This window comes from Rhinoderma darwinii, chromosome 3 (genome assembly GCF_050947455.1).
Source record: "Rhinoderma darwinii isolate aRhiDar2 chromosome 3, aRhiDar2.hap1, whole genome shotgun sequence".
Taxonomy (NCBI): domain Eukaryota; kingdom Metazoa; phylum Chordata; class Amphibia; order Anura; family Rhinodermatidae; genus Rhinoderma; species Rhinoderma darwinii.
Genome location: NC_134689.1, coordinates 254,687,490 through 254,700,005, shown reverse-complemented (window position 1 = coordinate 254,700,005; position 12,516 = coordinate 254,687,490). Strand labels below are relative to the sequence as shown.

General features: G+C 38.0%; 1 protein-coding gene across 1 annotated transcript in view; it reads right to left on the bottom strand.

Moving 5' to 3' along the window:
- Nucleotides 1-11,639, bottom strand: part of CSPG4 (chondroitin sulfate proteoglycan 4) — a 47,130-nt gene extending 35,491 nt beyond the window's left edge. The window contains exons 1-4 of the mRNA XM_075855155.1: nucleotides 11,529-11,639; nucleotides 5,126-8,683; nucleotides 2,140-2,604; nucleotides 1,364-1,540 (exon numbers count right to left, since the gene is read on the bottom strand). Of these exons, the coding sequence (XP_075711270.1) occupies nucleotides 1,364-1,540; nucleotides 2,140-2,604; nucleotides 5,126-8,683; nucleotides 11,529-11,624 (4,296 nt within the window). The 5' untranslated portion in view covers nucleotides 11,625-11,639. The remainder of the gene's footprint in view (nucleotides 1-1,363; nucleotides 1,541-2,139; nucleotides 2,605-5,125; nucleotides 8,684-11,528) is intronic.
- Nucleotides 11,640-12,516: the final 877 nt, after the last annotated feature.

The following is a 12,516-nucleotide window of genomic DNA, read 5'->3' as shown; positions in this document are numbered from 1 at the left end:
CATTAATATATTTATATAAATTATATCATGTCCCCCCTTAGTCGTCTTTTTTCAAGGCTAAATAGGTTTAGTTCTTTTAATCTTTCCTCATAACTTAGATTCTCCATGCACCTTATTAGCTTCGTTGCTCTTCTTTGTATTTTTTCCAACTCCAGGGCATCCTTTCTATGAACTGGAGAAGGAACTGGACTGCATATTCTAGATGACGCCTCACTAATCCTGTGTAAAATGGTAATATTATATCCCTGTCCCGTGAGTTCATGCCTCTTTTAATACACGACAATATCTTGCTGGCCTTAGAAGCAGCTGATTGACATTGCATTCTGTTATTTAGTTTATCATTTACAAGTACACCCAGATCCTTCTCAACAAGTGACTCCCCCAGTGTAGCTCCCCTAGGACATATGATGCATGCAGGTTGTTGGTACCCAGATGCATAACTTTACATTTATCTACATTAAACTTTATTTGCCAAGTTGATGTCCAAACACTCAGTGTGTTCAAATCAGCTTGTAATTTATGAACATCTTCCATAGACTGAACATTACAACATAGCTTGGTGTCATCTGCAAAAATAGAAATAGTGCTATTAATCCCATCCTCTATATCATTAATAAATAAGTTGAATAATAGTGGTCCCAGCACTGAACCCTGGGGTACACCACTTATAACCGGTGACCATTCAGAGTAGGAATCATTGACCACAACCCTCTGGATACGGTCCTTGGGGCAATTCTCAATCCAATCCCAAATGAAACTGTTTAAACCTACAGACCTTAATTTACTCATAAGAAGTCTATGAGTGACAGTGTCAAATGCCCAAAGTCTAAAATTACTATATCCACAGCGGCCCCTCTGTCCAGGTTTCTTATCATATCTTCATAAAAACATATCAGTTTGGGTTGACAACATTTGTCCTTTGTAAAACCGTGCTGGCTGTCACTTATAATACTATTTTCTGTCACATTCCCCAGTGTTGACCCTATAATCCATCTCTACTGTATTCCAGTAAGATTTAGAAAAATCGGTGCAATTGCCAGTATTCGTGTTTAGAAAAAAAAAAGTTAATAAGTATTTAAATATGACTTGAAAGTTTACATTTCTACAATTAACATATTCTGACCTTATGTAAATACAGAATTTTTTTTATCAGAAAGTAAATTTTGGCCTAGTGTTTTAAGTATATGTTTATGCTTGCCTGCCCTTCAAATCGCTAAAGCTTGAAGAACTAAGATAGGTAAAAAGATCACTGACTAGAAACTTGTGTTGACTTGTATATTTTATTTGTTATACTGGAAGAGGGAAATATTAATGACAAGACATCCGCATGGTCAGAACAGTTATTGTAATTGCCTCAACTTACCTGAAGCCCATTGTTGGTGACCACGCGTGGCTTCTCATCATTTACAGCCTGTACAAAAACATTGACGGTTACTGGCTGGCTATGGTGGTTCACATCTGAAGCATTGACCATAATGGTGAAGCTATCATTCCTGGTCTCGCTGCCATCATGTTCATAAAATATCCGCCCTTGGTCCAGCTGGAGAGAAATGGTCGTAATTTCATTAGTCTAGCAGTATAAATTATATTCTATAGGATAAAATGGATGGGATAACATTATATGTCACTTTTTTGACTTGAAGTCTTCACAACCTTGCTTTAAAAAGTATAGACAATATACAATTTTTTAATTATGTTTTTGGCAATGTTGCATAAATGAATTAAAGTTGAGTCCTATACAAGTAGCATCCTATATATGGGAGGATTAGATTAGCTAAAAATCTTTTCATTATTTATTCGTAGTGGTTAAACAGATTTCATTCTATAAATCCGTTGGGATTCTTTTTGCAAGACCTTCTTGGTCTAATCTACTTTTTACAATAAACCATTTCAATACCTTGAAATGTAAAAAATCTGCAGCCATTCTAGAAATGCTTTGCATTCACATATTTATGGTTTTAACACGATCAATAACGGGACACTTAAATTCTTATATGGTAGGGGATCAAGTAAACGTCTGTAAGATCTATGTATTTTTTACAAACGTAAACGCTGAGATTCCCTACATCGGACACCTATATATTAATAAGGAGAGTATTGTCATCTCATGCTGCTTTGCCATGTAAATAAAATCCTTACCTCATTCCAATTGAAGTCTCGTAAATTATTTCTCTCTGCATTGATAATACGCCCATTCTTTGGAGCTTCGAGTATTATAAGGTCCAAGTTGAGACCCAAGTAGTAGTCATTAGGGACCTGAAGAATGTTGTTGGATAATACAGTTGTCCCACCTTCTTCCACCTTCAGCTCATTTGCTTCTAATGGTATGTAAACAGATAATATCTCAAGAGGAACCACTATCTCTTGAGTTGTACCACCTGCGGACACTTCTAGCATCATTTGGTCAGGGAGCATGTCTGAGGACGAGTGCAGATACAAGATCATCCCCTTGTTAATATCTTCCTGAGTAAATGTATATACAAAGTCCAAACTTGGTGATCCATCAGAAGATAGTTCTCCACTAACTGAAACCAAGTGTCCAAAATAAGGAGAACCTATAAGACTGTATGCAATTTTATGTGGGAATATGCCCTCTGCAGAGACCTGTGGATACAAAATCGATCAATTGTTAAATTATGACTGTTCGTGTAAAGTGAACTTTAAATAACTTGGTTTCCTTTGGCAAAATATTATAATAAAATACATGTAATATTATATGGTGTTTAAAACGAATTCTCAGCTATTAAAAAAATATTGTTGAAATTGCTCCCTCTACTTGTCACCATGACTGTCCTATAGGTGCTATCAGAGGAAAACAGGCCTGTATTATGTGAATGAAATGAACAGATGGCTTTTGCAAAGGGTTGATGGGCATCACAAGTCTCTCTGCTCTTTTCACTGGCAGAATACAGGCTTCTGTAAATTCCTGTTTTCCACTCACAGATGTGAATTGGATTTCTATAACCTCTCATTGCACTATTAGTGTAGTTTCTACCACGTAAGTGATTCTGATGATAACATTATCAATAATCAATAATAATAATAAGTAAATCAGGGGCATAACTAGAATTCATAGGGCCCCATAGCAAAGTCAGGCATTGGGTCCACCTTTTTGACAGTAAATTGTACTGTAGTGATGCAAACATAAGCATAACTACTTTTACTTGAGCAACCACCAAAAAATGGATAGTTGTGTCATATACCAGCTCTTCCGGAGAACCCGCAAAGAAGAGCAGATCAGCAGAAATCCATCATAACATTTCTGCACCTGATTGGGCCCCTCAGCCTCAGGACCCTGTAGAAGCCCTTAGAAAAACAAAAATCGGAACGTACAAATATTCTGTTTGTACTATTGTATTGCTTACAAATGACAATTGTAATAGAGGTAGTGATCTTTGCTGATTGGTAAGTATACAGAAATGTGAAGCTTTGTGATTCTGAGCAATTATTTTCTAATTTCCAAAGAAATGTAAATGTTTTTGGATTCAAGTGAAAATCCTTACTTAGGGGACCTCAGCAACTCCAAAAAATTTACAGCAAAGTCACCCCTTGATTGTTAAGCAAAACATCAGTAAGGGTAAGGCCACACGGTGCGTTGTTGACAGGGTTTTGTTGCGGTTTTGTTGCGTTTGAAAACCGCTTGCGGTCAACTGAATGTGTTTTTTGTCTCTGTAATGCTGCAGTTCTGTTGCGTTTTTAAAGGAAATAATTGATGGACATAGTTTTCACCCGTGTTGAAGTTTGTTAGGTGCTGCCTGTATATAGTTCATTACAAGGCATTACAGAACGGTTAGCAAAAAAGCAGTTCAGCAATAACTTTGGCAGCGCGGTCATTAACTGCATGAGGTCGGACATTATGAAGATGCAGTCAACCGCACAAAAAACACATTGTAATATAATAGCAGCAGTCTGTCCATAACCAAAATTTCACCATTGACTTCTATTGAAAAATGGCTTGCTGCAGTTTAAAAACGCAACATAAACGCACTGTGACCGCACCGTGTGGTCTAACCCTAAGACTGAGTTCACACAGTGCAGATTTGCTGCAGATTTTAATGGCATTTTGTAAGCAAAAACCAGAATTGGATCCAGGAGAGCAGACCTATAATGCCTTTCTTTATATATTTTTTCTATTTAGGTTCCGTTCCTGGTTTTGGCTTAAAAATCCGTAGCAAATCTGCACTGTGGGAACCCAGCCAAAGTTCTAAAGTAACTTTTGAAAAGATTTATATTTCTTTTTAGAGAGGGTTGAAGTGGAAAATGTACTTTAAATCAATAGCTCTAAAACAAAGCTTGTATAAATAATGGAATTACTTGTGTTATATTTAGGCCGCCGGGATGGAATTGCTGCGATATTGCCGTCTGGAATTTCCGTGCATAAATTCTGCTCCATTTATGCAAGATAATATTACATGCTCCAGATTGAGAAGCTGCACCGCAGGTCAATTTCCGCACATGTTTTTTTCGCAGAGTGTGGATGAAATTTGTACAAATCTTATCCACTGTGCTGCTACTGTAGTACGCTGTAAAATTACCACATGGAAATTCCAGACGGAAATTCTGCAGCATCTCCGTCCCGTGTGCAGGAGGCCTTACAGTCGTATCATGTAATATCTGTCAGTTGAACATTCTCATTTTATAACACTAAAAACAACAAGTACTTTGAGAAACAAATTTTGCTAGCTATAGTAGGGATATTTGATGTGTTTTTCCCCCCTTTTACCAGTATCTATTGTGACTATTGTCGTGGGATCAAGGTTTGGGAGGACCGAAGCGTCATTAATATTACTGTCTTACATGCATTTTTTTCTGTAAATTTGCTACTAATAAATACTATGGCATACGTGGTGCCACTAGTGCACTATAATATTTGCTGCTGCCAACAGCTGGGAAGCCATATACAGGAGGCCAGAGAGCCACATATGACATCGAACACCAAAAGTGATGAAACCTACAGATGTTAGTTTGTCAACGCTCATTATTCACATATAATCTTATGGCTGTGTTGCCAGCAGCAGCCACTTATGCATGTATTCAAAATGTCATTTTAAAAATGTTTACTTTTCCCCATAGTGTTGGGTTAAAACATCCATACTCAATGTCTATTAATATAAAACAAACTCACCAAAAGATATTCCTTCTTGATCTCCGCTGCTTCACCTTGAAAGACATAAACTTTCTCATTATGTATCACATTCAGAGGCACCGATGGGGAATCAAAGTTGACTTGTACCTTGATGTCACCCACTGCTACTACTTGGTTGGCCTCTACCGAAATCCTGAAATGATCCCTGTCACTTCCTTCTCCACTGTGATGATAAACTACTAATCCATCTGCTAAATCCTGTTGTGAAAATGTTTCCGTAAGGTTTCCTCCCCTTAAAACTTCTCCCCACCTCGGTTTAGTTTTGATGTAATATTTTACTTCGTCATCTGTACGCAAGTCCAAGTTGGTCTCTATGTTAAGACTTGTGGCTGTCAGAGTTGCTTCTCCTCCTGAAAGCACATTAAGTGTAGTAATGTTGGCAATATGGATAAAGGGGTCAGATGCCTGGACCTCTAAAATAGTGGTAAGATGATGTAGTCCATCAGATACTTGTAACTGTATTGAACCTTGGTCAGGACCGCTATGTATAAACAGAATTCTTTGCCTTCTGATATCATCTTGTGTAAATCTCATAACTACAAGTGATGGGTCATCCACAAAAACAATTCTTCCAAATGACACGCCGTACCTAACTAGCACTATTTGTGAATCTGTTGTACCTGAGTCTGTGTCTAAAAATGCAATGTCACTGGTGGTCAACAACTTCTGTCCATCACGAACCACATTGAATACTTTATGTACTATCTGCTTAGGAGCATTGTCATTAACAGGCTGAATAGACACACGGAAAACATCTCTCACCAGCTCCTCTTCTTTATCCTCTCCCTCTCCACTTGCATCAGAAGCACTACCCTCAAGCTGCCTAAAAACTACAAATGGTATATCATCCTCAGTGGTTTCGGAGCCATCATGCTTGTAAAAGAGTAGACCCTCAAGAATATCATCATTAGTAAACTCTGCTATTCTTTCTTCTTGATCTGACTGAGGATTTCCCTTTCGAATTAATATCCCATGTTGTGGACCATCAATGACTTCATAAAGGAAACTGGTGCTTCTACTGCTTTTTATGAAAAGGTGATTTTGGGTTATTGCTTCGGCTTCTCCTTCTAGTACATGCAATAGTTCATTCGTAAGTTGTGGGGCATCAGGATCTACACCAATTAAAATCTTGTATGTAAAGACTGGGGAACTCCTGCTCTTATGTAACACTTGGAATTGAAACTGGTCCTCTATTTCCTTGGAATTTCGCACTGTAGCTGCGTAGCTGACATGCCCATCGCTCACATCTTCCTGGGTAAAACGGGATCCTTCCATTATCCTCCTTCCGTCTAACAGCAAATTTCCCTTCCGGGGGGATTGAACAATAAAGTATATAAATGATGCTAGCTCATGACCATTCATGGCTGTGTCCACTTGCAATTGTTTGTCTGTGAAGTTTATTTCACGCTTCTTTCCCAACTTTAGCGGAATCATACTCATCATCTGTACACTTGACCTCTTTACTTTGACCCGAAATGTGTTATTACTCACTACCTGTGTACCTAGTTTCAGTTGAATTTTCATGTCTTCACTTAACTCTTCTCCTCGAAGTTCTGATTCTGCACTGAGGTACCTTACACTAGATCTTTCTAGATCCTCTTGTTTAAAGGTATCTGTTGTTTTCCAGCCTTCCCCAGGAACTAGGGTCTGTACCGTTCCTAGCCTGGGGTAGTCAAGCAGTTGATAGGTAATATCCATTCCCACTTTATCCGCATTAGTGACTACAGGAAGGTTAGAAGTTGTGATTAATACAGATGTTCCCTGGTGTACAACTACTGCATTCTGTGTTATATTTATTTGAGGCTCTACCGCAAAAAAATTGACAACCTCTGAAGAACTTCTTGTCGTTCCATCACTGGCCTGTAGTGTGAGATGCGCCTGCTGTCCAGATTTATGCACAAATACCACTTGACCTGCTTCTAAATCCTTGCAGGCGAATTCAATAATGGCTTCTCCAGGCTTGCCCTGAATTTCTAATTGTCCTTGTTCGGAATTTCCATTAACAAAAACGGTCAGCGTTTCGCATTGTGTATCTGAGTCTGTAATTTTGATATTATCCCTTGTTAAAACTTTCTGTCCATATTGTAAAATCCAAAATGTATTTCCTTTAGGAAACTGAATTACAGGAGTAGCAATAGAAGGAGATATACTTATTGTAAGATTCAAACGCTGGGGTTTTCTTAGACACTCAGGGATATTTATTCTACTGGCTATTAATATCTCCAGATTTAGTTGGTCTTCATATGATTCTGACCCATCGTGGATATATCGCACTCTGTGATTACTGATATCTAGCAATGTAAATTTTCTTCTGGTCTCACCTCCTGGTATCCCAAGCTCCAGCTGCCCATGTTGAGTGCTGCCGAGTACGGTAAAAACCAGCTGAGATTGACGTATACCAGCCTTTTCCAAGTTCAGTGTGGGATGAACATGTCTCAATTCAAGGACTGCAAATCCCCCCCTGGTTACTGTTAAAGGCTTAGGGTTTAGAAGGAATGTAATTTGGGCATAATTAGGTTCCAGCTTGCAAATATCAAAAAGACTCTCAAAAATTGTTGGACCAGTTGTGCTGGGAATGATGGTAGTGATATATTCTTCATATTCTGCATAGTCACCATATTCAAGACAACCATCAGTAACATCTTTGCTTGTCAATGCATCCTGTATTTTCGTCCCCTTGGAATTAATCTTTAAATCCATAATGCATCCAGAAAAAGACTTATATTCCATATCATCTATGAAAATGTTACCAAGAGGACCCTCCCGCATCTTCACTAAAGTGATGTCATCCACACCACCAATATAAAGATCACCATGGAAATCCCATTGTTGTCCTACACTATTAAGGGAGACCTGGATGGAAGTTTTATCCACAGTCAGTTGTATTTTGGAGCTATCCACAGAAATTTGAACAGTATGGATCTGGCTGTCACTAATGTATACCAGGTTTTGAAATTTCACTGCTGACACTCCAGTATCAAACACTCCCTGGAGGTGACCACCAGCAATTTCCACATATAAGTATGATTTTTGGGGTCCCGGTTGGTAAATCAGAGGTGCACGCCCTGGTCTGGAGGTCTCCAGTAATATTTCAATGGATCCATGTGGCTTCATATCCCAGCTTGGAAACTTTAAATATGAGCGTGGTCCCAGAAATCCAAAGGATCCAGCACTATTAGTTTGAAAGTCTGAATGACAATCTTCCCATTGTCCATGAAGCTCTACTTCAGGATGAGACCCAGAAAGCAGGTTCATTTGATCAAATGTGGCTTCCATGATACATCCATGAAATGTAGGAATATTTTGTACATGATCTGGAGAGTTATTTCTACCAGCCCCTCCAAGGAAAATACTATGATATCTGAATGGCTTCTGTGGGGGCCAAGAAAGATCTAAAATATTGGTGAAGTTATCCAGTGTTAAAATCATCTGAGACTCTGTAACCTGTAAATTTATTTTGTGGATCTCACTATTTTTGAGAATAATAAATTTTTGCAAGTTCAGTATGGATTCTCCTGTGCCTCTCTCCAAACGAGCCTGACGAATAAAAAAATAAAAATAAAACATGTAGCAATTTAGTACATACATACTTTGTGTAAAAGTATAAACAAGCATCATCTATCTATCTATCTATCTATCTATCTATCTATCTATCTATCTATCTATCTATCTATCTATCTATCTATCTATCTATCTATCTATCTATCTATCTATCTATCTATCTATCTGTCGTATGCCAAAGTAATATACACATAACACTTCATTAAACATTGAAAAGCAGTTGGGAAAAATGGTCCATAGCAACCAATGAGATCACTTATTCTACTTTCCTTCATGCAGTAACTCAGATAAATGATAAAATTCTGTTTGGCTGCTTCCTCCACTAGGGGGAGCTCATTGCATAAAGATGTATAAAGCTTCCATTGAATTTAACAATAAATCTACATGCATTGAGCACCTCCTAGTAGAACAGAAACATTTTAGTATTTTACTCAATATTTTCTCCCTGAAGGTCTCAAAAAGGGGTTACTGGATACTAGAAATCCCAATGCAAAACCCTTTAAATTTCTTTCTGGCAAAATGAAAGCTGTAATCTGATTGGTTGCTGTGGGCTGTGAGAGCATTTTTATGTATGTGACTCACTGTTTGGTTTCAGTTGTATGAGACTATGAGGAGAAATGTGTGTACACATGTGTATGGACAGATGGGGGCAGCTGAGGACAATTTCTGGATCCCACAACACTACATTTGGTTTTAATTAAGATTCTAGGAACAAACTGATTCATAACGGAAGTTTGTGTTTGTGTATCTCAGTGTCCATGCAGTAATCTAGTGTTTAAGACATTTATGAATGTGTGTATTTGTCTTATACGGTTCCCATAAGAAGCAGTATTTTTTGTTAGGATTTTCCCTCTATTGATGTGCTTTCCCTTTCCTATGTTTTTGTTGCTTCAGAGATGATTGTTCTTTTTTTAAGTGTTTATAGTAATTACATGATTGTATATACAGATGCAGCAGAGCTTTGTACCTGCAGTATTATAATATAGTAGGATGACCCATTGTCCTATATAAAATTCATAGCTAGCACTGATCTTATGACAAACTAAGCTCTGCTACATATACATCTGTGTGTCCAAATTACAGATACCATTTACCTTCTGTGCTTTTGTTTGTTTTCAGTAGTTCATGTGAATTCTAAGGGTACTATTACACGGGCTGACATGGGCCGTGTAAATGAGCAGCGATCAACGAGACAGCTTGTTGATTGGTGCTCGTTTACTCCTTTCACACGGAGCAATGATTGGATATGTATACGGTTGAGCCCTCGTTACTCCGATTGCTCGTCCCTATACATTTCGATCATGTCGGCAGCGCATCTCCCTTATTATACTGATGTTCTGTCGACAACAATGATGTTTAATTCTGCATGAAAGAGCAGATCAGCCAATGAACGAGCATTTGCTCTTATATCGGCTGATCGTCGCCCTGATTACACAAGGCAATTATTGGGAACGAGCGTTCATATGAACACTCGTATGCCCGATCATTGGCCCGTGTAATAGGGCCTTAAAAGTTCCCAATTGACCAAGATTGGGGAATCTTTCTTTATCCCACCAAAACAACTTATCACTTTCCACAGGATAGGGGATATGTGTTTGAGTGCTGAGGCTCCCACCGTTGGGACCCCACCCATCCAGAGAATGGGACTCGAAACTACTATTCTCTGAATCTGTGGGGGTCCCAGGGACTAAACACTTATCACTTATCCTGTTTAGAGTTATAAGTTGTTTTGGTTTAATAACCCCTTTTAAGGCTAGAAACATATTTAGGATTTTTATTTTCTTTATTTAATAAAATGCATTTTTTTATGTTAAAAATATCTTTTGTAATTTACTTTTATTTCTTAAAATTTAGCTTCTATACATGGAAGATACAGATAAACTTTCTGAGCTGAACCCGTCAGTGAGCTGCACTGACAGCTCAGCTGACAGCGACCCCTGTGTTCTTCTGAGCGGTCTTCAAGAAATTGCTCAGGAGCACACAGGAGCCGCTGCAGAGTCATTAGAGCAGCTCACGGACGAATTTAGCTGTGAAGCGAATTCTGCAGCTTCTATGTACATGTGATACAAAGAAGCTGCATTAGTAAAATAATACATTTTTAAAAAAATTAATAAAATAAAAGTACCAGATAAAAAATTTTTAACACAAAATAAATGCATTTAAACACCCCAAAAGGTGCCTATAGCCTTTAACCTGGCCATACATATTAGATAAAAGTGATCCAAACATGCCTATTTAATCAGGATTGGCTGACAATCTCATGTGTATGAGTGTCTCCCTGTCGGCAGATATCAGGGAAAAAAGAAGTGGCCAGGTTGGATTTCAATAAGCCCAATTCTTTATTTCTACAGAAAATAAGCCACTGCCAGAGGTGTCCGGCATCAGCTTATTCCCCTCTCCTCATTAAAATTAACATGCACGTTCAGTCAATCGTGCATATTAATGAGAGAGTTGGGAGAGCAGTCATAGCTATTAAACCATATCTATGCATTGCAATGGGTGAAATCCATGGAATACATTTAAAATATGGAATACATTTACAACAAATAGGGCATGCTGTGGGTTTGATAAATCTACAGCATGCCCTCAAAACCACACCGTTTTTTTTTTCTGTGAATAGCTTTGTAAAATTCCATTCACTTGCATTGTACTGTACCCTGTTGCACTTTTTTAGTGATCATGTAAATATGGACTAATAGAAAATGAGCACAGAACATGACCGAAGTAAGACTAAAAGTGATTTGGAATTAAACAGGAACCTGATTGGTGAATAAAGCTAAACAGGTCTGTAGACAACACGCAGTCTGTACACAATACTCACCCTGATCGTGCCATTGACTAGCTCTACTAGTAGATACTGGGATTCTCCCGACGCAAGGAAAAGGAGGCCGGAATTCTCAGATGACACAAATGTCATATGTAGGCTGAAGTCTATGCCTCCCTGAAGGTCAGGTTCTTCTGTATTCTCCTGTCCTATTAGAGTAATAGATAAACATACATAATGATGAATTCCTGAATAGGATTTGGTTTGCAACTTAAACTTATGGTCCTGATAAACCTTCCAGAATTCATAAAAGTGAAATGTTCACATTTTCATGGCTTGGGAAAAGTACAGTAGAAAAAAATAAAAAAGTGAAAAATTCAAATCTTGATTTTCAAGCAAACATTTAATAAGTAAATACCCAAATTGTTGACGTACAAGTATTCCACCTGCATACACAAAACTATAGTATAGTGCCAGTATCACAATATGGACCATTTACAGAATGCTCAAAAGGGGTATTTCAATTTTAGAAAATAAAGGTTATTCATTGTTTATTGAAAAGTTTCCAATTTTGCATATACTTTCTGTCTAATTCCTCTCCTTATTTAAGATTTTTGCTTGCTGTCATTCAATAGGAACCTGCATTGTTTATTTCCAGTGGATACAACTCTGTCCTGGTCATGTGATGGACACACAGGTGCTCGGCATAATAGAAGACACAGCTCTCACATGACCAGGATAGATTTTTATCCACTGGAAGTAAACAGTAAAGGTCCTATTGAATAAAAGCCAGCAGAGATCTTGAAAACTGTGAGGAATTGATACAGAAAGTATATTAGAAAATACTCTAAGACTTTTCATTAAACAATGAATAACCTTTATTTGCTGAAACTGGAATACCCCCTTAAATACATTAAACTGGCTCTAAAATATCAAGTTGGGTAACATATGCACAATATTTAACCCCTTTGCTGTGCTTGACTGTTTCCTTAACTCCCATTCGCCTCTATGGGAGTACCTGAAACAACAGAGCACAGCGAGCTCG